The 23,779-nt window shown below is 44.0% G+C and overlaps 1 protein-coding gene across 3 annotated transcripts in view; it reads right to left on the reverse strand.

The window, feature by feature from the left end:
• Positions 1 to 23,779, reverse strand: part of LOC116384474 (tetratricopeptide repeat protein 28) — a 157,683-nt gene that overhangs the window by 52,013 nt on the left and 81,891 nt on the right. For all 3 annotated transcript variants that reach the window (XM_031849157.1, XM_031849156.1, XM_031849158.1), the window contains 3 exons: positions 12,426 to 12,573; positions 7,537 to 7,809; positions 6,485 to 6,615 (listed from right to left, as the gene is read on the reverse strand). In XM_031849157.1, coding sequence (XP_031705017.1) covers positions 6,485 to 6,615; positions 7,537 to 7,809; positions 12,426 to 12,573 — 552 coding nt within the window. The remainder of the gene's footprint in view (positions 1 to 6,484; positions 6,616 to 7,536; positions 7,810 to 12,425; positions 12,574 to 23,779) is intronic.

The following is a 23,779-nucleotide window of genomic DNA, read 5'->3' on the forward strand; positions in this document are numbered from 1 at the left end:
ACACACACACACACACACACACACACACACACACACACACACACACAGGAAATACATTTCTATGAGCCTCTGTTTAGACTGTGCATGCACACGCAGAGCTCCATGTTCTGGGTCACTGGTATGTTGCGGGAAATAGAACGTCAGCACATACACCATTACACTGCAACTAGTACAAGCACAAATCATAGCCACAGGCGTCAGTCAGACGTTCACACACGTGCTTTCTCTTACTCACATGCACACTTATAAGCATATCTGCAGATGTTTTTAAACTGATGCATATGTGCTGCAACAATCAAATCAAGAGCAAGAGCTCTATCAAGTATTTATCTCACACAAGTATACACAAATAGACTTTACCATGTGGTTATTTCATATAGACTATTATCTATTGAATGATCAGAAAGCGTACTATTGTGATATTTATCGTTATCAAGATATGAAATGACTATATCGGGATTGAAGATTTTGGCCATAATGCTCTGCCCTAAGTTTAAGCAAACCTTTAACCTTTTACTATCCAACAAGCTTCTGAAGAATTTGGTAATATTTCTTTGCAAAAAAAAACATGCACCTGAACAGGACATTGGAATATGGGAACACAGATGTGTGCTCCCTTTAAAACACGCACACAAATCCTTGTTTCCCCAGTTCTGGTCATGGCCCATTGCCGTCCATCTCTCATGATTCATGGCTAAGCAAGCTGCTGTAGAGCAGTTCTAAACCACTGGGCCGAGGAGAGCCTGTGTGTCATTAAGGCACAGCGGGCTGGACATGCTGGTAGAGCCACTGCACAACAGCCAGCTCTGTGCCTCAGTCTAGCACACCAGGAGGTGAAGAAGCAGGTACTTCTATATATGTCTCATAGTGGTTTTACTAGAAAAGTAATAACAACAGCTGAGTACACTCAAAGACTAAATTGCCCTGTAAAATGTACTCAGTGAACAGGAGAAGTGTTGCCTTTTATTTAGGTGGACACCGCTCTCTTCGTGCCTCCACCAGCATTTGAGCTAAATTAGCCCCTCTAGTCATCCCCAAATCCTCCCTCTTAACCAGCAAAGCAGTGGAGGCTAAAGAAAGGAGACAGGGGTTCCATGTTCCCCCCTCTGCCATCCTCCATTAGCATGGGCCCCAAGAAAGGCGATGGAGGCACACGTCCATACCCTAATGACTTCTTAATGATCCCCTCCTCTGCTAGAGTGCTGACAAACACTGACAAACCCTGACCCTGACAAGAGGAACACCCACACTTGGCCCTCTTCCTCACCCCTTATTTAGAGGCTCATCTCTCAGCCATCCGCCTCATTATACAAGCTAGAGTCCAGCAGAATCCATACAGCCCCAAACTAGCAGCAAGATAAACACCCATGATGAAATAGTCCGTGTCACTTTCAGAGTGAGGGGCAAAGTTTGAGCAAATTCCTTTCGGCAGATGGAGCGAGAGGGGGAGAGAGCATAGCTTTTAAAAAAGCTAGAGTTAAAAAGGAGAGTGGTGGTAGGAGACAGAGTAGAACTGTGAAGCCTATGGAAAAAAAAAAAAAAAACAGTTTGTATTTTTTTTCCCCTTCTCCCTAATGGTGATTTCTATTTCAACTTGGGGTTGGGGGAGTCAGCAGCGGAGCCGCTTTTTAACATCACACAAAACATAATTACAGAGCACGCCACTGCGAGCCCGCCTCAGTTTCTCCTAAATACTCACACCCCAAAATTAGGGGTTACCTCCTTCTAGTTAAACCTACTATTTAAGATGAAAACGTCACAGACAAACAGAGGGGACGGGAAAGGGAGTTTGGAGAGGAGAGACCGAGTTTAACAGCTTTGTTTCACAATGACAGAGAGTCCTTTGTTGAAGATGGTTACTGCCAGGCCTTGGACAAAGCCAGGTGTGGAAACTGGGACAAAAACTAAAGTTGGAAAAGACACACGCAGCTAGAAACACTAGGCTGTGTGTTTATGTTCTCACTGCAGTATATATGACAGCTGAAAATGTGCTAAGGATGTTTCCAAAAGGCAGCAAGCTAAAGAAAAACACTTCACGCTAGCCTATGACCTCACAGGTTTGGACCGCAGCTTCCAGGCCCAGTCGCGGATGACAGAGCACTCACTCTTTGAGCCCAGAATCAACTCTTCCTTCTTTTCTGTTTCTTCTTTTTTTTTTTTTTTTTTTTTTTACAGCTCTCCATCTATACAGATTTTACAAATTACTCTGGTCAGATTCAGGGGGACTTTTTAGTGTCACAGAGTCTGCTGGTCAGCTACAGGCAAGTAGCCAACACTAAAATTGCTCTATTTTGCTGCGTTGTGCTGTATAGAGCCGCAACAAAGGTTTTCTTCCCTGGGGATTAGAAGAAGAAATGATATCCCATGCATAGCTCCTTTACTGATACAACAGGACCCAGGTACTGTACTTGATTTATAGAGAACACTCATCTGTTTCTGCTCCTTCATCACACACAGGCCACTGTTCAGCCTGTAGTAGTGTTGTGGTAAACCAGGGCTTTGAGGTACATTACTATTATTGGTGGTAGTATCAGTTTAAGTATTAGCATACATACACATAAGGTAAATGTTGTTTAGTGACAAACAATATAAACATCGAACAAAAAGTTCGGAAATTTGTGTTTGGTAGATTATTTCTCTGTTGTAACAATGCTTCTTGGCAATAAATGTTATACCGTTGGAAAGCCTGTTTATTTACCTTTCAAAGGGTGTCACATTTGTAAGGAACATGCATTTGTGGGATGAGCAGCACAGCTGAGTATGTGGGTTGCGGCCATGAAAAATTTGCCAAATCTTCTCTGCCAATGCCAAACAGCGTATTCTGCCATCGACTCTTGTTTGGTGTTGTTTGGTGGATTGGATGATTGAAGTCTATCAGTAACAAGGAAGAAACAAGACATATTGGCAAATTTACAATTTATTAATTTAACAAACAGGAGCCTCAGTAGCGTGTGGAAGAACCATACACAGCCACAACAGCCTGGCACCTCCTCCTCATGCTGGTCACCAGCCTGGTGACACACTGCTGTGGGATGGCATTCCACTCCTCAAGCAGGATTTGTCGCAAGTCAGCCAACGTGGTTGTGTCGGTTACTCTGGCACGAACAGCTGGTCCCACAAGTGTTCTCTTGGGTTGAGGTCAGGACTGCTGGCAGGCCATTCCATCCTCTCTACTCCCACATTCTGGAGGTAGTCTCTGATAAACCGCTCTGTGGGGGCGAGCATTGTCATCTTGGAGGATGGAGTTCGGTCCCAGTCTGTGGAGAAATGGGATTGCCACTGGTTGCAGAATCTCATCTCGATATCTCTCTGCATTGAGATTGCCTCCAATGAAGACAAGCCTCGTTTTTCCAGTGATGGAGATGCCGCCCCACACCATCACACTGCCTCCACCAAAAGGTGTTACTCTATCGGTGCAGCAATCAGCATAGCGTTCTCCCCGTCTTCTCCACACTTTGACCCTACGATCCAACTTCCTTAGGCAGAATCTGGACTCATCGCTGAACATAACGTTCCTCCACATGTTCAGGTTCCAGTGCAGGTGTTGCCGACACCGGCAGAGAAGATTCGGCAAATTTTTCATGGGCGCAACCCACATACTCAGCTGTGCTGCTCATCCCAGAAATGCATGTTCCTTAGAAATGGGGCACCGTTTGAAAGGTAACTAAACAGGCTTTCCAACAGTATAAAATTCATTGCCAAGAAGCATAGTTACAACAGAGAAATAATCTACCAAACACTAATTTCCGAAATTTTTGTTCGATGTTTTATCATATTACTATCTTTATGGGATTAGGTGATAATTCCTCAAATAATAATTCCAGTATATAATCAATCCCTGGCACCTGCAGTCTACATGGCATGGGTGTGTAGGTGTTTGAGTGAATGTTTATAGCTCCTGTTGAGCAGGTGGCATCTAATATGTTAGCCTCAACCACCAGTGTAGGAATGTGTGAGCAAATGGGTGAACTCAAAACACTTTGAGAGTCTCTAAGACTAGAAAAGCGTGGTATGAATGCAGTCCATTTACTACTTATTACACTTTTGGACATCATTTGTTTTGATTATGATAAAGTTGCACACATATATGTAATTGCTAAGATCTGGGAACTTAGCGACAACACTACAATGGAGTCCACTGTGGCAGTTTAGTTGAATTATAATTTATAAACCTGAAAGTGAGTGTGCAGAAATGTTGGAAGTTTACAAGTTTGGGTAAGTTTACCATTAACTTTCATTTCCTCTTTCAGTGATATTCCCCCACATGCCCAGATATCTCACAATCTCATTTTCTATAACCGATAGGAATGATGGCCAAAATAAATAAAAAATAAGTGTTGCAATAAACCAGATTTTCCTTTCAAAGGTGGATCTATCAACAGCCATAAATGACAAGAGCTTACTAGGGTTGGTTAAGCACGCGCACACACACGCACACGCACACGCACACACACACACACACACACAGAAACTGTGACAAGTTCAAAGAGTTCATTTAAATGTGTCTGTCATCCTCCAAGCTTTTTACCCACACAATCAAAACCTGAAGCTGAACAGAATCAAAACCCACATCCCACATCATATCAAAGACACATTGTGCACCAGGTCCTTTTGTCACATCAAACATTTCACCATGTATATGATTTCATTGAAGGCTCTAGGAAATTCTCTGTAACTGCAATGCACTCTCATTAAACTTGTTACAATTCACACATGGCACATATTCCTTTATCACTGAGGATTGGAATCGATGCCACTTCTTCAAGTCTCCCTCCTCTCCACACTCCTAGACTTTAGGCCGCACACTGGAAATCCAGTCAGAATCAACATCCTGCCCCCAGCCTCTAGGAAGTGACCTCAGCTTCAGAAAGGCCAGATAAAACGTCCACATCAGAAACAAAAACATCAGGCCGGCCGTAATGAGCTATCCGCCAGGCTCCAGTGTGTTCTGAGGGAGACCAGGTGGTGTTACACACATATGACTCTGATTAGGGGGCCTTCCGAGGAACAAGAAGGGAGTGGGGGGGCAATGCAGGGCCAATCAGGATGTTTTGTACAGTATATGATGCAACTATTAAAAGGTGTTCAATGACCTCCACTGGGCTCCAGGACACTCATGGCACATTGCCATTTGTGTGCGAGCATGGGGGTGCAGTTTGGGTAATGTTTTCCTCTAAGAAGCAACATGTGAGCAGTATGGGCCTCAGTGGCTGAAAGTGTGGTCCACTATAGATTACAGCAGCTTGATACTGATATACTGATACCGTACTGCTCGGGCTTTAAAATCATTAAGAGCAGACTCATACCCAGTCCGTAAATTAGATATGGTAGTGGGCATATACACACTTGCACGCATACAATAACAAGTGAAAACATTTAATCAGACATTTGGCCAATTACTGCTCCAGCCAACCGTGTGCAGAGCAGTCAGATCCTCACAGCAGACACTAAGGACCTTGCATGTGTCCTCTATGTCTCTCACCAATCTCTATCTCTAACCTCATTACATGACAGAGGTTTTTTGGCACTTGTGTCTGTAAACTCATAATTATATGTCTGCTCTGCACATTTCCTCAAACTGTGGGAAGGAGAGATGTCAAGGGTACCCCCCCTGGCCTCATTCTTCAACTGCAAGTTTCATCCTGGTGCATTGTGTTGCATTTGACTGGACTGTTTAAATGTCTCCTGATATCAGGGAACACAAACAAGCAGGCCTGCCGGCCTGGTGGGGAGGATAAGGTATGAAGGGGAAACGGAGGCCATTCTTCTCCTTGTGTGACGGGAATTGTGTTGGAACAAGCCCCCCCCCCCCCACAACAATGACCTGGTTGGCCAGAGAGAGAGAGAGAGAGAGAGAGAGAGAGAGAGAGAGAGAGAGAGAGAGAGAGCGAGAGAGAGAGAGAGAGAGAGAAGCATGAGACCGAGTGAGAAAGAAAGAGGGCACCAAACGGTAAGGAAAAGTAAAGTAAGTCAAATTTTCCTCCCTCTCCTCCCACTCCCTCTGCCCCATATTCATAACAAATTAATCTGTATAAATTACATTCCAAAACAGACGTATGTTACAAAGCAGCAGACTTACTGCTACATGGACCAGATAAACATCTGCATAATATCTGCATAAATGGTTTGCATTGATAATAAGGTGAACCAGCTGCTAAGGCTGTCCTGTTGGCCTTTCCTACAACTGGCTCCCTCTCTCTCCTCCCGATCACCTTCATCTGTTCTCCGCACCAACTTGACGCGCATGTTTTTAAATAGACGAAGTGCAGCAGCATCTCTGTGTCCTTCAGACTCCTCCTTGAGATACCCTCTAAAAAGCCAGAACAGAGAAATGCTGGACACAGCACAATCCCAGACCTACAAAATGATAAGAGACTGAGGGAAATAAATACTTTTTAACCTCAATTCATTGTCCTCTGCAATGACAGCTTGCCTGCTCTATCCATTTAAAGACTGCTGTAACTGCTTTCAGGTCGCTTCTTACCTCTCTGTCCTTTAGCTTCATGGCCAGAACCAGCTGGTTGCGATGGTTGGTCAGCGCTTCTCGGTAGTTTCCCTTGGAGAAGAATGCCGAGCCCAGATTCCCATGAGCCCGGCATTCCCCTGTTTGGTCACCTGAAGAGGAAAAAAACAAAAGAGATGAGAAGAGAAACGAGAAGAGCTAACAAAGTACATTTACAGTACAGCCTAGGTGATTATAAAGCAACTGGTGTTTATTTCACATCATCCCAACGGCACTGTTAAACAGCGATGCGATGAACCACATCTATGCCTCTGACATGCCACTGCACCCTTAAAAGGGAAAGTGCCCGTTACAGGTTCTCCACAGTAGAGCGGCTTCCCTGACAGCTGGTAGTGTTGGTCTCAATGCTCCAGAGGGTAAGAGGGGAAAGCCTTATTATTTCTGCCTGACAGAGAGGCCCCACAGACGGGCCAAAGTAAAGCGCAAGTCTCTGTGCTCCACCTGAGAATCACAGCTCCTTATCTCCAGCTACTCTACCCAGTCATGTGTCAAACTGTGTGGGGGTGAGAAGAGCGGAACCAGTCTGTGCTACTCTCTGTTTTCAGAGGGGTTTTTTTTTTCTACATTACAAGTTTTTTTCTCTCCTTAACTGACTTTATCTCAAACCATCCCGCCTCCACCTATATTAACACCCACACAGCATATTCATACTTGTTGTTAGCAGCGTCTATTTTTGACAAAGAAATGGATTCATTCCTGCCAATTTCTTGCACGACAGTAGGGTTCATCCTCTGGGGAACAGAAATGTCTGAACAAAATTTCACGCCAATCCATCCAAATTTTGTGCATCACTGGCTAAAATTAATTGCCAACAGTTTTAATAATTTATTGCTCGTTTACATAATTTCTTCATCTTCAAGCTCTGGAACGTTGTGTTCTGCACTTTCAGACAATTCCAAGACTAAACTATTAATCAAAAAGATTATCAACAGGCTAATCGATAAGGAAATGAATTGTCATTTGAAGCCCTAATCTACCTTATTATTCTTTCTTTCCCAGTTCAGGCCTCTTACCTAAGGTCTTGGCCACCTCCAAGTCCTGCTGCATGTAGCCAGTGCTCTTCTCGGTGTTGCCCAGGGACCATTGGGCGCTGCTGAGGGCCGAGAAGACGGAGCCACGTAGCTTGAGGCTGCACGTGCCGATCTTCAAAGCGGCTTCCAGCACCACTACAGAGGCTGTGTGGTGGCTTGCGGTCAGCAGCTCCTGGCCAATCACAGACACCACCACAAAGGGACTTTTGTCCAGCTTCATCTTTTGCAGCTGCTGATAGGTGGGCTCGAGAGACTCTGTGCAGGAAAGACATGAGTAAGACAGAGATTAGAAACAGGCTCCAAAATATGCCAAAAAAGAACAGTGTGCTGACATGGTGACTGACAACATTGTGTGACGTTGATTGCAGTAATTCTGTTTCACGTTTATCAACTCTGACAAACGTGACTGCTGTCTGAATTCAGATTCTACTTTTCTCCAGTTGTGGTTGTGTTTTGTCTGCCTGGACAGCCTGTAGCTTGGCTGAGTGATGGCTTTCGCTGACAATTTGACAATAAATCAACATATGAGCCATTTTTCCTGTTTCCTCCACTCTCACTGGGGTAATCTCATGCAATTTCCAACAGCAGTTTAGAGCATTGTGGGCAACTGTCTTTACAAACGACAAAGCGAAATTACATTCCTGCCTTCTCTTCGTGTTAGTTGATATGGTTGTTTGAGAAGAATACAGAGGACTGAGTGGGTTTTGAGATAGAGTTTAAAGAGTGATGGGGAAACTAATGCAGCTAATGCTCAACAGTAGCACCAACAGAGGGATGCAGAGCAAAGGAGACACACAAGGTGACCTTTGAAGAGGCTGAAAATGCACACAATGACATAAATCAATGGTGGGTCGCACGGGATTCGGGATCCACAACCCCTCCAGATTACAAAGCCCTCTGGCAGACACCAACATCGAACAACAGGAAGAGGGGCAAGGGAGAGTGTGTGTGTGTGTGTGTGTGTGTGTGTGTGTGTGTGTATATTTGCATTCATGTTTAGGAGTGTATCTTGGGGATGCTTAATTCTCATGACCCTGTATCTGCAAATATTTTGAACAGGATTAATTAGGTCAAAGCGCTTTACAGAAGACTGCATGTATGGTGTTTCTGTGCCTGTACAAACTGGCTGTGTGTGGCTGCGTGTGTGTAGTCTACAACACGCTTTCATAAACCGTATCTTATATTTGTTTAGACACTCATTTAGGCACAAGTGAATAGTCACAATAGTTATTGGAAACACACGGATACTAATTCACCTAGACACACACAAACGTGCGCACACACACACACACACACACACACACACAATATGAGATGCTTCCCCACACAAGCACTCAAAAGCATAACTGATGATGCTCTTTCAAGAGCAAAGCTTCTGTTCCAGCAGTTGGCAGAATGTCGTGCTTATGGAGTCACTGTGTGCATATTATATCCATTCATAGCTTGTAATTGCCTTCAGAGGGACACCGAGAGCTGAGTCATAAATCACACACAGAGAGAATCCTTTTTAAAAAGGTGTCATGGCTGCTGCATTCATAAACAGGTAGTTATGACAACATCAGCGTGTGTTTCACAGGCAGGCGCACACACACACACACACACACACACACACACACAAAGTCCATTGGTAAAGCTAAAGTGTTTACTGAGGCTTGTGTCAAGATATGAAGCAAGAATTACAACCTTTACCTCATTGATATGCACACAGCCAACAGAAAGTCATAACAGAGAGTCATTTCACCCTCATCTTTCTCCGCTTTTGTCTGGTACTGTAAGAGAGGCTTTTTAAGGGTTCATTTGCAGCCAGGGCCACACCTTACTGTAATGACAGTATGCTCATGGACAGAAATACATATATGTACCAAATAGTTACTCAGCCTAACATCTCATGTGAATAAAAACATATGCCATGCACCCTCCCTCCTGTATTTCAGTAAAGTGTCCATCTTTCTGATGCCCATTGGTTCCTACTCAAGTCACAAATATATACGGCCTATATAAACATTGGGCTCTGTAATTATCTATAATTAACATTTTGGCTATGTAGTTCATAGAGCATTTTTTTCAGCAGCGGATTTGGGGGTCTAGTGGGTATTTATGGCAGTATGATGGTGGAATAATCTCAAAATAAACTACGGTGCTTGTTTTGATTGTAATGAAGGAACATGTCACCCAGTGCAACATTGTGGCTCACTGATAGTTTTGGACTATGGGGCTGTAGGTTTTGGATTTTTCATTCGCTTGTTGACAAGAAAAAATATAGAATAACATCCTTATCCTTTAAGTGATGATGTGGTAATTTATTGATCTGTCGAATAATTCTCCTCTTGCTTGTTGTCACCAAGGAGGTCAGATGTCAGGGCAGCCCCGCTGTGCTTGTGCTATTTGAAAATCAAAAGCACTTTGCTCTAAGGTTCCTCAACAGGACAGATGCTAATGAACACAGCCAATGTTTTCAATGGCAAATGATCCCGGCTGGATCAATAGCTGCCACGCTGGGAAACAAACCATCTCTTCTATGGTTTACCTGGAGGGATCTTTCAGTGAAAAAAACCTTTTTAGTTGGCATATGTGGAAAACAATCCGATAATTAATGGCTAATGGAGTAAAGTATTACTCATGTGATTATCAAACACAGCTTCCAATACATAAAACTGTGAGAGGCTGATTTCCCACAGCTCGTTCAATGATACAGATGGACGATGCTATTACTGTGAATTGTGAATTGCTGCGGGATGATCGGAAGTGGCTGACGGGTAGAGACAGTAAGAAGGAGGAGGTGAGATTGCACCAGTTTTCACTTGCTGTGGGGAAGTACAGTATGAATCACATGAGAGCACAACAGTTGCTTGACTCTGGAATAATGAGAGGAAAACCTTGATCTATGCAAGGAGGAGTGGTAGTGTGTGTGTCAGGGAGAGAGGGTTGAATTGTATATGACACTAAGAATTGGAGCATTATACATGTACTGCAGAAAGAAAAGAAAGCTTTGATGAATTCACTACACACTGTCCTTGAAGACATATGCCTTGATATCGTTCTCTGAGGTTCATTATTTGTCTTCCTCTAGCCTGATTTATTTATTTGCTCTTTTGATATGGATGTCTTCGGATGGATCTCTTTGCTCTGTGGCAGAAAACAAACATAAAGCTGCCTTTGGGAGGATTGTAAACATCACAGTGTGCCGAAATGTTAGATAAATGACTAAGATAAGTGAACACTGCAATCACAGCTAGATAAAATCAGCTCTGTCTTGGCAACATGGCAGCAACATTGAGGTTATACACAGAAGGGAATAATGTGGTGTTTGCAGAACTGCTATGAGAGATTAAAGTGTAATTACAAATAGATTACAAGTGTAATTACAACGTTGTTACAACCCAAAACAAGAAGGTGGAAAACAAGATGAGTACGATGATTTCATGAATATGGGTCTTGTTGAGGAAAACTTTCTAAAAGCTTTAGCGTTGCTCAACTGCAATTAAATAGGTGGGTGAGGTAATCAACAAGCTGTACCCTGGGATAAGTGTGCTACGTGGTCGACAAACGACGATTGGCAGGAACGTGGCGCTCTTCCTCCTTGAAGGAAAGAAAGCAACGCTCGCCTACTTTTCACTTGTCAGGGGACTTAGGCTGAGTAACACTGATTATCCTCCCTGTTTGCTGGCGTAACATTGATTCTCGTCCCCCGGTGCCAGGAGCCCCTCTGAGAGGATCATCATTGCTCTTAATCCTTTGACCTAGCTACCTCTCCCCAACACACCTTGGATTCGGTCCTCCGCTGGTTGCCTGGCACCGTGGGAAATAGGGTAAACAATTAAGAGACAATTAAATGGCTTGGGCTAAATGTTGTTCTTCCCCTACAGAGCAGAGAACCCATTCTGGTCAATGATGCTCAGGTCTGGGCTAGCACCCAAAACCTTTTCTTGTTCTGGCTCCAGTGAGAGGCTTATACACTCAGTGTTGCTCAGATGGGCTCTCCATTCTTTATTCTCTTAGCGATATTTTTTGTCTTCTGCATTTGCACACAAATATCCAGAGGAGCACTGTATTCAATCAAAGAAAAACTGATTCCTCACTGAACAAAGACCCTCAGAGCTGCTGATCTCATTGTACAGTTCAGTACATTTTGGATTATAAAACAAGGCCATTTTTTCACAGGCGCAGTTATCAGAACAGTTTGAAAAACAGAGGATGACAAAGCAAAGACTGCAGGATGACTCAGTCTATTTTGGCAGTCGCTGCCACACAGATCTGAAGAATCTTAAATCCTCTGCAGTGGTCATCTTAGGTAAAATTGTTGCCAGGTTTGTTTTGAGGCTCATTAGGCTGGCCCACAGTGATTACTCATGGACAATCAGATCACTGCATTTGGCTGATACAACAGATAATAATTCATAACAGAAAGAGCACATTTAGTAACAATCTTGGCTTGAATGCACTACTTAGGAATCCACTCAGCTTTAGGAAAAAGGCTTACACAGGGGCAGACACAGACAATGGCATTAGTGTTGGATGCTCATTAAGATAACGGGCTATCTGTGTGTGTGATCAGCCCCGTCTGACAATAAGATATGCTGAGGCTGCAGGCGTCAAGCCTCACAGTCCAGAGGTAAGTACTTGACACCAGCAGTCAGTCACAAAGACAGAAAGACAGACAGATGGCCTGCTTGCCGCATGGGTAAAAAACTGACAGGTAAAGTCACCCCAACACGCTTATTGACTGACTGAGTGTGAGGATTATTTCACAGACAGCTGTTGGGGGACTAAACATGTGGATGTGGTGAAGCATACAGACAGTGACACCCAGACACATGAACACGGCGTCTACACACACGCATACAAACATATTCAGCTACTTAATTTCATACCTCGTAACGGCGACTTCATGGCGGCTTCTACCATGCCCACCAGTAGCTGTAGGCTCTTGGGGTCTTGGGCCAGCCCGGAGGCGAAGGCGGCCAGTGCGTCGGCATGGCGGCCAAGGTACTGAAGGGCAACACCCTGTCGGAAGTATGCCTGTAGAAGGAGAGAGGTAAGAATCATCAGGGATCCAGCCTCATGACACAGCATGAGGCTTTATACAAACACATTACCAGACACACTCATTTCACGCCATTTGCAATTTTTCCACATGAGCAGTTTTCTGAACATGGCACCTCTCTCCTCTGTATTCCCATAATAAAGTGATCACTGGGGTATTTGTACTTGTTAATTGGATTATAAGTTTTACATAAATGCACATGTTACACTGGCTGGCTGCCTTCTCAAGAGCAACTATTGTTTTTCCTCTTCAATATTTTGTATTGTGTTTGCTGTGGGAGTGAAGTAGGAGAGTGGCATTTCTCTTGGGCTGTGTTAGAAAAAAAAGAGTCGAGAGTAAAAGAAAAAGGAGAGAGCTACTTACTCAAGTCGGTCTGTAGCTCAATGAAAGAACACCCATAAATACTTCAGATTGTGCATTCCCTTTGTCGGGGCTCAGTTGTAAAATAATAACACAACTGGCCAGAGTCTGTTTTTGCCATATTTTCACATCAGATGTGTTATGTTTTGGATATGAGAATCGCTCTTCAAGCAGACAGAAATGAACTACATTTGTCATCCAGTCTGTTATCACAGAGCTGGGGAAAGTCACATTGTTTTGGAGTATAATAATTCAGCCCCACTGAGATATAAACTGCATGCGACTGCTGACATACTGCATCTTTCCGCGAGAGACTAAAATGTTTTGGAACATTCTTCAGATTGAAAAACTAAAACAGACGCCGTCTCTGGGATCCAAAGCTCCATCAATAAGTGTGAGGGTTGTTTTCCTTCACATTGTCCGTTTGGACTAACCAGAGAAAAGAGATGTGTTATCCAAGCAAGTTTGTGACTCAGAATGTTTGTGTTTGAGGCCTGATCAGAAAATAATCCTAGTGAGTTGTTAAACCTGACTCTGGTCCAGTCTAAGAACAGCAGCAAAGAGAGATGGAACTAGATCCAGCTCATTATTCACAATCCAAACCACTAAATCCCCCCCGAAGAGAAAGCAAACTGTCTCAGAATAGACATCAGAAACGCATCATTATAGCAGCAAAGCATGGGGGAAATGAGGGACAAGCATTGTGTGAGGCTAAGAAACAAGAATGTCTAAAATGTAAACTTCTCTGGTGTTCTTATGTGTTTTTGCTTGGAAGTCCAAGCTGCTGTCTGGTCACCTCCTCACTGAGCAGTCACTCCAATCACAGCCTCCAAAAGTGACACCAGGGCTAATTTTCCATTAGCATCTAAGAGGCCTTTTCATTAGTCTTCCCAAGCTTCTCTGTTAGCACCGCAAGGCAGCAAAAAAAAAAAAGGCGGGGAGGATTAGAGAAAATGAGACATGACATTGAATTTACAGAGACCAGTAATTAATTTTGCTTCCGTCCGAAGCCCCCCCCACTGACTACCAATCTCTCCAGACCTGCTGCCCCCCCTCAACATCTCTACCTCCCTTTGAGTGCATCACAACTTCATTGAAAATGACGAGGACAGAGATTAGATTCAAAGCATTAACCTTTGTTCTAACACTGTTATTATAAGAGGGGAGTGCAGGCCAGGGTAGCCGCTCAATATTAATTGCATCTAGTGGCGGTGGAGTTTGGGCAGAACACATTGGCGATAGTAGGGAGGCCCACAAACGCTTCGCCCGGGGGAACAAAAGACATTCAAAAGCACTTCTTCCTTTGATTAGATTTCGCCTACTATATGACTGCTCACCCAGAGATCCTTCTTTCTTTCTCTGAAGCGGCATGCTCGGCCTGAGACGACCAGGGAAAGAGAGCGAGAAAAAAGATGAATAAAATAAGGCCAACTTCTTTAATCCTTTTACTTTACCCAATGCTGTCCTACATAAGGCTGAAAGACTAGACTGTGCAGCATGCATTAAAATAATGCAAACACAAGCACAAATTCGACAATGCTGGACGGCACATTGATTCCGTCATTATTCTGCCTTCAAAAAACATCATAGCTGCACAAACACATACACAATTTAACCTCAGCCTTTGCATAATCCAACAAGTACATTCAACAAGTGATGCTCATAAAACGGAGGGCTCACTTGAATTTGCATTCCAGTAACTGAATACCAGCGCAGGGGGAACACCAGATCGTGCATAAGAGGACAAAGCTAGAGATATAACACCAAGAGGTTGGCTATGCTATTGGCATAAAGCATTATGGGAGAGAACATTTTCTTAATTCACGCTTGACAGGATATTTTCTAAAACACAGCAGCATCTGCTTAGAGCTGCTGCTACAGTGATTAGCACAGACAGAAGGAGATAGAGAGAGTAGAGGGGGAGAGAGAGAAAGAGAGAGCATTACAGTAAAAGAGAGCTCCAAAGATTAACTTTGCCCTGTCAACATATAGCATTACACACACAACAGAATGGTACAAGTCAGTGCTTAATCACAGCCAAAAACCATCTCGCTAAACAGGGTTCATATTAGAGAATGAATCCTCCGAAGGCAAAGTTTACAGAACACAGGGCCTCCTGAAATGTGACGCATCCGTTAGGCATCTTGTACAACATGACATCCCCAAACCAATACTTCTAATAATGTGTTTGCCTAAAATTCAATCCAGGGTAAATTATTGACCCGTCCTGCATCTTCGCCTCATCTGCTTAATGGAGCAATGTGCTGATACCACAGAACAGTGAATCGAGTAGGGAAGGTGTGTCGTTTTCACCCGTGGGTAAATTCTGGCAGTGCATGTGTGTGTGTGTACATGCGTGTTTGTGCGTGCATGTGTGTGTGTGAGCAAAAGAGAGGGAGAGAAAGAGAGAGGCTCGAAAACATTCGAATAAGAGAGAGGATAAAAGCTTTTCTTGTTTCTCGAACATTTTAATATTTCATGAATGCTTGTTTGATGTAGTTTTAAATATTCATGGTTTTATGCTTTGGAGAAAGTGGGAAATGATGCAAAAAAAAGAAAAGTGATTCACTTTGGGACACTGTGCTACACACTGCGGGGATCCAACATTCTCCGCACACATATGCCCACACAAGCTCTTGTACACCAGTCACATTCGCTCCCTTTCTCTCTAACAAGACACTTACAATGAAACATGGACAATTTTCTTTCAGAGCCAGCTCTGTCATTCAGAATAAGGCTCACAGTCAGAGCAGCTGGACAGGAAGTTGACAAGATTAAGATTAGGACTTTGGCGCAAAACCAGCTGTTACAGGCTCCTTTACTATTAGCAGATTAATACCTCGACATATGTCCTTGGCTCCTTCTTAGGCTCCTCGTCAGAACCCTCTAACCCCAGAGGTGTCATCTGGCCCTGGGAGGATGTCTATGTTTGAGCTTGTCTATCCTTGTTCAAAGTCTAGGCCTAACAGGCTTACAGGAAGAATTCATTGAAAATAAATTTTGTCTAGCTGTGCTAAATGGTTATGAACAACATGAGTATGGTTTGGTTTAGTATAATGTGCACACTTCTGCCTGATACAATTGATTGTACAACGTTTCTTATGGAACATCTTAAAGTAGGATGAATGCTGACAAAAAACATGCCGTCTCCCACAGATGTGGGAAACCTTGCTTGGTCAATAGGTTGCTGCATATGCTTCCTACATCTAAATTGATTTCCCAGGTTGCACTATGAAATGTATGCAGTGCTTCAAAGACTTACTAAAGACTGCCAAATCTAATTTTTTTATCCTATCCTGAATCTGTCATTTTCAGCAAGAAATCAAATTGCTGCAGTAATTTGTAAATCCTTTGTATCAAGGGCATTTCAGCTAGAAAACCAACCCATGTAGTCAGGTTATTTACAGACAGTTAAAGTTGTTTCCTGCCACACTTTCAAGGTTGTAAAATCTCAACCACAATGATGTCTCTCTAAACGGTACAACTCCTCCCCCAACAAGCCAGGCTCCCTTTCATTGAACGGACTGCTCCAGCTGTGCTCCAATGGCCCAAGGACTTGTGCCGCTTGCTGCGCCGCTTGCTGTGCCCTGATCGGTGATCAGCAATAATAGAGATGCTCTCAAATGTAGAAATCAATAGGAGCCGCGTCAGCTCTGTTTAGAGCATTGCCACACCCTTCACTGCTGTAGTGTGTTTAGGATACGCCTGCTGCAGATGGTTTCTGATTACCCACAGGGCAGTTGGTGCCAATGCGACCACTGTCAACAGAACCCCCGCTGCCGGCATAATGGGACCCAAATAAGACCATCAAATAGGGACAGCAGGCTGCAAATACACTGCACACACACACAAATACGAACTGAAGAAAAAATACATCAATAACCCCTCAAGAAAACCACCCATCTGTCTCCAACAAACATGTATTACTTGAAATCAGCTTTCCACACAGGCAAGGACACTGGGGTCAGATTAACACTAATGGTGTGACAGGGACAAAGGGATTGCTGCCTTTCTCCCTCTGTTTCTTGGCTCTTTAACTATAGGTGTCGTTGCCTGGTTTCCAATGTGACCTAGAAATGTCATGTGTCGACCAGGGTTTCAGACATGTGCCTCCGCCATCTCTCACAAATCTCTGCCTCTACACTTTCAAGGTGACAGGGTACACAAAATGTCAAATGCTTCATTTAATATCCAGGGATAACTGTCGACCATGACAAATTAGCTGTAGAACGGCAAAAAAAAAGAAAGTGAAATGGAATGATTGCTGCTTTGGGCCGTCTGTCCTTCAACTTGTGAAGCTGAAAGCCACAGTACAGCACAATAGAGCCTTACTTAATTAAATCTATTTTGAAGCCATAGTCAGTCAGAGTTTCTACCCATCTTCCTGCTCCTCACTGCAGGTACAAGTCTCTTTCCCACAGGACCTAAAAGGTCTGAGGTCAGTCCTCATAGAGGCAGCAGTGGGGGCATTACACCCATTGCCTTGGGCCAAACATAAACCTCCAGCCTCGAGGTCACTGGGATACAATCATGACACAGCTGCCTGTCTATTACCATCTCACTAATCTAATAAGACCAAACCCTAAACCAGCAAACACCCCTGACTTACATCGATCACCTACAGGGTTTATCTGTGTGTATGCATTGTGTTAGTGTACAAAAAAACAGTGACAGACTCATTTTTCCTCACATGGAGTGAAAGATTTCTGCATTAATACAGCAAATCAATGAAAAACACTGCATTTTCAGGATTTTGTTTTGTCCTATATGCTGACTGGAGGGCTTTTTGTGGAACAACCCTGTTCGAGTCCACAGTGATTTTATGATAACATAAGCCCCACTAAAGGTGCATGTTATACACTCACGCAAGTCAAATTAAAGCACCCTGCATGTAGGTAGACACAGTAAAATATTTATGATCCATTGATGTATACCTCCCTAAGGGCGTTGTAGACTCTAGTGATTGCTGTTCCTATCAGTCCTTAATTAGCCCATTAGATTAGATGGCTTTAATGAGAGCAAATTAAAATGATCTTTCTTTGTGGAGCTGGCAATTAAAGGGTAAATGTTTCATTATTCAGTGAGTGGCGACAATAAGATCCAGGTAAAATCCAGAATGCCTGGTAGAGGCTTCAGCATGAGAGACATTGTAGTACTCTCTCACGGCTGCGAGGAATCGATTAGCAGGCTCACATCAAACTGGCAGCCAGCACCGGACTTCAGATTGGAAAAGGTCATAGTCAGGTATGTGGAATCAATGCTGAGCACTCTGTATTCACTGTGTCTTGTATTATCTGGCTGGGGGATGGTTTAACGTTTTCTAAAAACAATTACCAACAGACAAAGAGAAGTTTCAATAAAGAAGGTCAGGGCTTGTGATCGGGGAGGGTGACATGTGGTGCACATCCATTGCGACAGTCAAAGTGAAGCAGGGTATATATTTTTCATTCACGACAAACAGATGAAACAACACAGTCGCAAGCTGTGGGGTCATGCAGGGAAATGCTGTCACAATATACTGTTTGCAAGAAGGAATTCAATTTTCTTTCCGCTCCGTGCATGTCCACCATAACTGAGGGTTTTCAACAAGGAAACAGCCCCAATAGAAAGTGATAAACCTGCAGATAATATGGCAATAGGCCTGTACCTCATTCCAAGCATGATAATTTCCAATGTTAGAAAAACCATGTCCCACACTTCCACTATGATTTATAGCCCGATTTGTCACATGGATGCAGCTAGCATACTTACATTCTTATTAGCATCTTGAGAGTCTTGAGATGCGGGGCTGAGAGGGTCAGGGTGCTAAACACATTTCCGTGCCCCTCTCGACTAGACCGTCGGCTCTGCTCTGCCTGAGCATTGCACACGAACCCCACAGCCACAGGGGCTGACTCTCAATTAAAGTAGGCATTAATTACTTAAAGGAGATTTAATCAATCAAGGCCAGATGGTGAGCCTGAAAAGGAGAGCAAACTCTAGGCTGCTAAAGTTATTTCCACCCCGACTAGGCCGAGGTGGCCGTAAAAGGATTTATTACAAAATACCTACAAGGCTTACATTTTATAGTTGTGTGGTAGTAGAGTATATTTCGCAAGCAAAAAGGCTTATCAAGCAAGGAGCTGCGATCTCTGCAGAAAATTGTGTTGACTGTCAGAACTGAACTTCTTACCAAACCTTAAAACAGCTCATGATAGAGCTAAATCTCACTTTTGGTAACACAAATTGTAGGTCCTGCAAAGCCAATGCCAATTGAGTAAGCAGGCCTGACCATATGTGTCCCTGATGTGTTTAGCCCCACAGTACCGACAGAAGAGGCTACTTGGCCTCGGTGCTGTACTCTCCTGGCCTGAGGCACCACATCCTCCATCTTCATTTGTACTCCCTTAATTGGCTTTGACAGTGAACTCAAGCATGGCTGAAAAATAACCTTCTCTTAGTAAACACTGGCCGAGAGACACATGTTCTCAACATGGGATACCAGGCGTCTCCATTAGCCATTAGGATGGATAGTCATGTCCAACTGACCCTCTCCCAATGCTCTTCAAAGCATGCCATCTCAAACGTTGCTGCCATCTTAGCTGATGTATTGGATTTCTAGTGGGAGAAAATAGCTGCTGATAACAAATGCAACATCCCAATTCACAAACCATTTAGTCTGTGCAAAATCAAAGCTGTTCCAACTGGCATTTTCTGAGGTGTGAAAAAAATAAAAATAAATGGCTGCCAAGTGTAAGAAGTATTTCTGCGCCTGAGGTGTTTTTTGGGGGTTGGTTATCATCACTTGCTGTTTGAAGATCCCAAAGAGAGACAAAGTCCACCAAGTCATTACCCCCCTCACACTGCCACACAGTATAGGCAGAGCTCCTTGTCAGTGTCAGCACTTGCGTTGGGTTCATTAGCTTGCTCTAGCCTTAGTGGGAAGTTGCTTTATCAAACAAGAGTCAGCAGCACATGCTGCTTGACAGTGTGGCTTCAGAGTTGCCCGGCAATACTTCAAAAGACTCAGTCAGCCTTTATGGAGAGAGCTCTGATGAAAAGCATGGCATGAGACCCACTGCTTTTGATTCTGCTGGTAAGGAGTCATACATGATTGAGTAAAAGCCAAGTTGAATCACAGCTAAGGCTTTGAGAGACAAAGGGCTGGAGAGAGAAGAGAGCAGGGTGAAGGAAGACACTGATGATGTAACCCAAAAGGGTAAGACTTAAAACTGGGAGGAGGTGGCAAGTCAGAGGAAGAGGGCAAGAGAGAGAGAAATAAAGGTTAGCACATGAAGGACACAGAGATGCCTCTTGTTATTCCTTCCCAGTGTACTATACATATCTGCTGCCATCCAGGCCATCAGAGCTCTTTATTGTGCATGACCTGTTTCTCCTTCCCATCTCCCAGTGCAGCAGCATCATCAGTATACTGGGCTGTTGTGGCTGCAGCGCCACTTGCTTTGCCTTGCTTCTGCACACAGAGATCTCCCTTGCGATTACCAGATAAATGCACTTTAATTCACAACACATGCGGAAGGGGTTTATATATAGACTCACTAATTCCCCGTCCACACACTGCAATATGAACTCTATGCTGCACCAATTTAAGTGTGTGATGAGTCCCACACGGACAGTCTCCACTACTTATTATATACGACATGCTCCAGCACATTGCTGGGAAAATATCAGAAGCTGAAGAAGGTAAGATTATGTGTGGACCAGTGCTGATTTTTCATTATTAATGAGGAGAGTGTTTTTCTGTGCTTCTTTTCTATTGCGAATTATCAGTCAATTTTATCAGTACTACCATTTTCATGGGAAATGTCACACCCACAGAGGGAAAAACGCATGCACGGTACTGAGCATTTTAACAAGCGCAACGGTGCTAATGCACATATTAGCAACAAGTACTATTTTAGACTGGAATTCTGGCAGTCAACTCCCATAAAAGGGCTAATTGGCAGAGTTCTATTGAAAGTAGGTGTCTGCCTTTGATGACACTGATTGGTCCTGCAACACAACTGCACAGTCTATATGTTAGCTCATTAAACAGCACGTTCCCTCAGCGTTCTTTGGCCATCACCATGCATCATTAATGGTGTCCGCCTGCTAATCCTGTAGCTGTATTTCCCTGGCTTTGATATCTACCTCTACGCATGCTGCGTGACTCGATGGCCTGTCCAGCAATAAGATGAAGTGGACAAGTTTCTGTACCACCTGTGGACACTTTATGAGTTAACAAAAAGTAAATATGTTAATGGAACTCCTCTGGCAACTGGTCACAACATAGAAGGAATCCACCGCCAGAAAACACACGCGCACAAACACGCATGTACACATAAACACACACAGCAAGCCAAATGAAAACACTTGCTCAGAGCTATGACTCACACTGGGGGTGCCAACAATCAATGGGGCTCACCGCACCCAGCTGGCTGTAGTAGCAGAATATATTAATTTTCTCATTTAGAAACAAATATATACTACAAATAGATTAATGGTGTTTGATCAGTTTAGCAGAGCGATGCCAATTAGTATGTGTGGATGGCAAGAGGCATGATGCTTTATTTTTCTATGCGCTGCTCTAAAAGCATGTGGCAGCTACTAAAAACCATCGAGTTGGAATAGGGTGACATGACTACCCATCTCACAGCTATATTGAAAAGCACTATAACTCCCAAGGAAGGGGTTGCATTACAAGGAAAAAAAGGTGGAGATACAGAGGGGGAAGGGGGGGGAAGAGAGCAGGACAGTGGAGTCATGGGAGCCAGGAGAGCAGGATCATGGGTGTAGAAAATTGAGGCTATGGTTAGCTTAGGACAGGGAGAAGTGAAAGTGGCCCTCATTTCATACTACACCGAGTCTGGCAATCACTGGTGACAGCTCCTCGCACCAAGACGGGGAAAGATTGATCCGGACAAGCAGGGCTCTGTTTGCTTTGTTAAAAGTAATTAATCACTGTGGCCACGGAGGAATAGTGCCTTCAGTGCCACGCAGCTCCTCCGAGTGTGTTTGCACGTCTGCGTGTGCAGCCGTATGTGAATATAAGTACTTACGCGTGTCCCGGTCCACATTTCTGCACACATGTCCGAAACAGCTGAAGAGCAAGGAAAGGATGGAGTGGAGTGGTCAGGGGAACTTTGGGGAAGAGGGGGGGAAAAACAGGCAGATGGAGGAAAGAGGGAGGGAAGGAACGTGCGCACACTGCACCCATTTATTCACATGCATGGACTCAAGAGGACCAGCAGTGCAATCCATCATAAGAGTCCTATCCACACCCACTGAGCAGAGAACTACAGTCAAGGGGAACTGTGGATAAAGGAGGTAGAACTGGGGGGGAATAAGGAAGAATTCTCCTTCCTTCACCTTCACTTTGCTCTGAGTGAAATGAAGGAGTTACATCTTTTGCTGCAGGTAACTTACTTCTCCTTAATATTAAATAAACAGCATTCCCTCTGTTTCATCATGGCCGGTCCCTACACCCTCTCGAAATCACTTATTTTCTCTCTGAAAAGAAAACTGGAGTATTTCAGCGACATCCTTAAAACCATTTCCCATCCATCCCATTTTAATTGCTCATACAAAATCTAAAAGTAGTCTTGTTTTGATCACATTAGACACCCCACTCCTACTTGCAGTGATTCTAGAGAGCCGCCTGTATTCTCTTTTTACCTTTCTCCTGCTGGACAGTTATCTAGCTGCCAGACCAAATGGGCCATAATTATGGCCAGTTTAGTTGTGTAAATTGTTGTGCTTGTTGCAAATATATGGGCTAAGAAAAGAAGAAAAAGCTCAAACTGAAAACACACTGTGCATACTGTAAATCCCATTAGATCACACACATACACTATCCTAAGGCTCTCAGTGCTGGTAACCACACTCCCTCCTCCCCACCCCCCACACTGCAGTGATAACAGAAGCAGGAGCCCAGAGCCACAGAGACAAGACCCTGATCAATAAGAGTGCACACACACACACACACACACACACACACACACACACACACACACACAGGGGAGTCCAGTGATCCCGCAGTAGCTGGGGGTCTTAGGGGAATGGGCGTCACCGGGTGATGGGAAAATTGGATGTGAAATCGTGAGAGGGGGTAGAGAAGAAAAGACAGAGGGGTGGGGCATGAGAATACTATGTGTTCTCTCTAGCGTCATGTTTCTATCCCTAAGCTAGAGAGTTAGAAGGGCAGCAGCTGCAGCAGAGAAATGGCCACGCGTTGAGAAAGCACTCATTGAAGTGTTGGCTGTGCAGCCGATGGCCTAGACACTAATAGAAACAGAAGCCAGGGACCCCTCTATGTCAGTGCCTCAGCTGAGCAGAATATTAAATTCACCTCTTGTGCTAATGATTACCCCGAGCAAGGTGCAGGTCCGCAACACCACTTTGTAAATGAACATCATCAAACCTGCAGATTCAAATTAGCACATTGTCCGGACCTGCCGGTCTACACTCACAGCTCTGTGGTGCAATACCTCCAGGACACATTTTGGCTAATAAGAGGAACGATTCTCTGGCTCAAGCTAAATACTGAAGGCTTCCCACACTGCACTTCTCATGTCTCTTAATGCAACAGTTTGCCTGAGTGCATACCAGTATGGTAGGTGGTTTTAGGAATAGATGTGGCATGATAAATGATGAAAAGGCACTGACCCCCCCCCAATAAAGCAAAGGTGTATGAAATACCTATCAGGCTTGCCAAGGAGTGATGACACCGGTGATGTAGCCAACCCCACTGCAATCATTTACTGAGCCACTAGCCCCTGCTTGAGACCCTGCCATAACACACACACACACACACACACACACACACACACACACACACACACA

Source organism: Anarrhichthys ocellatus, unplaced genomic scaffold, assembly GCF_004355925.1.
Source record: "Anarrhichthys ocellatus isolate YVR2014 unplaced genomic scaffold, GSC_Weel_1.0 scaffold9, whole genome shotgun sequence".
NCBI classification, from domain to species: domain Eukaryota; kingdom Metazoa; phylum Chordata; class Actinopteri; order Perciformes; family Anarhichadidae; genus Anarrhichthys; species Anarrhichthys ocellatus.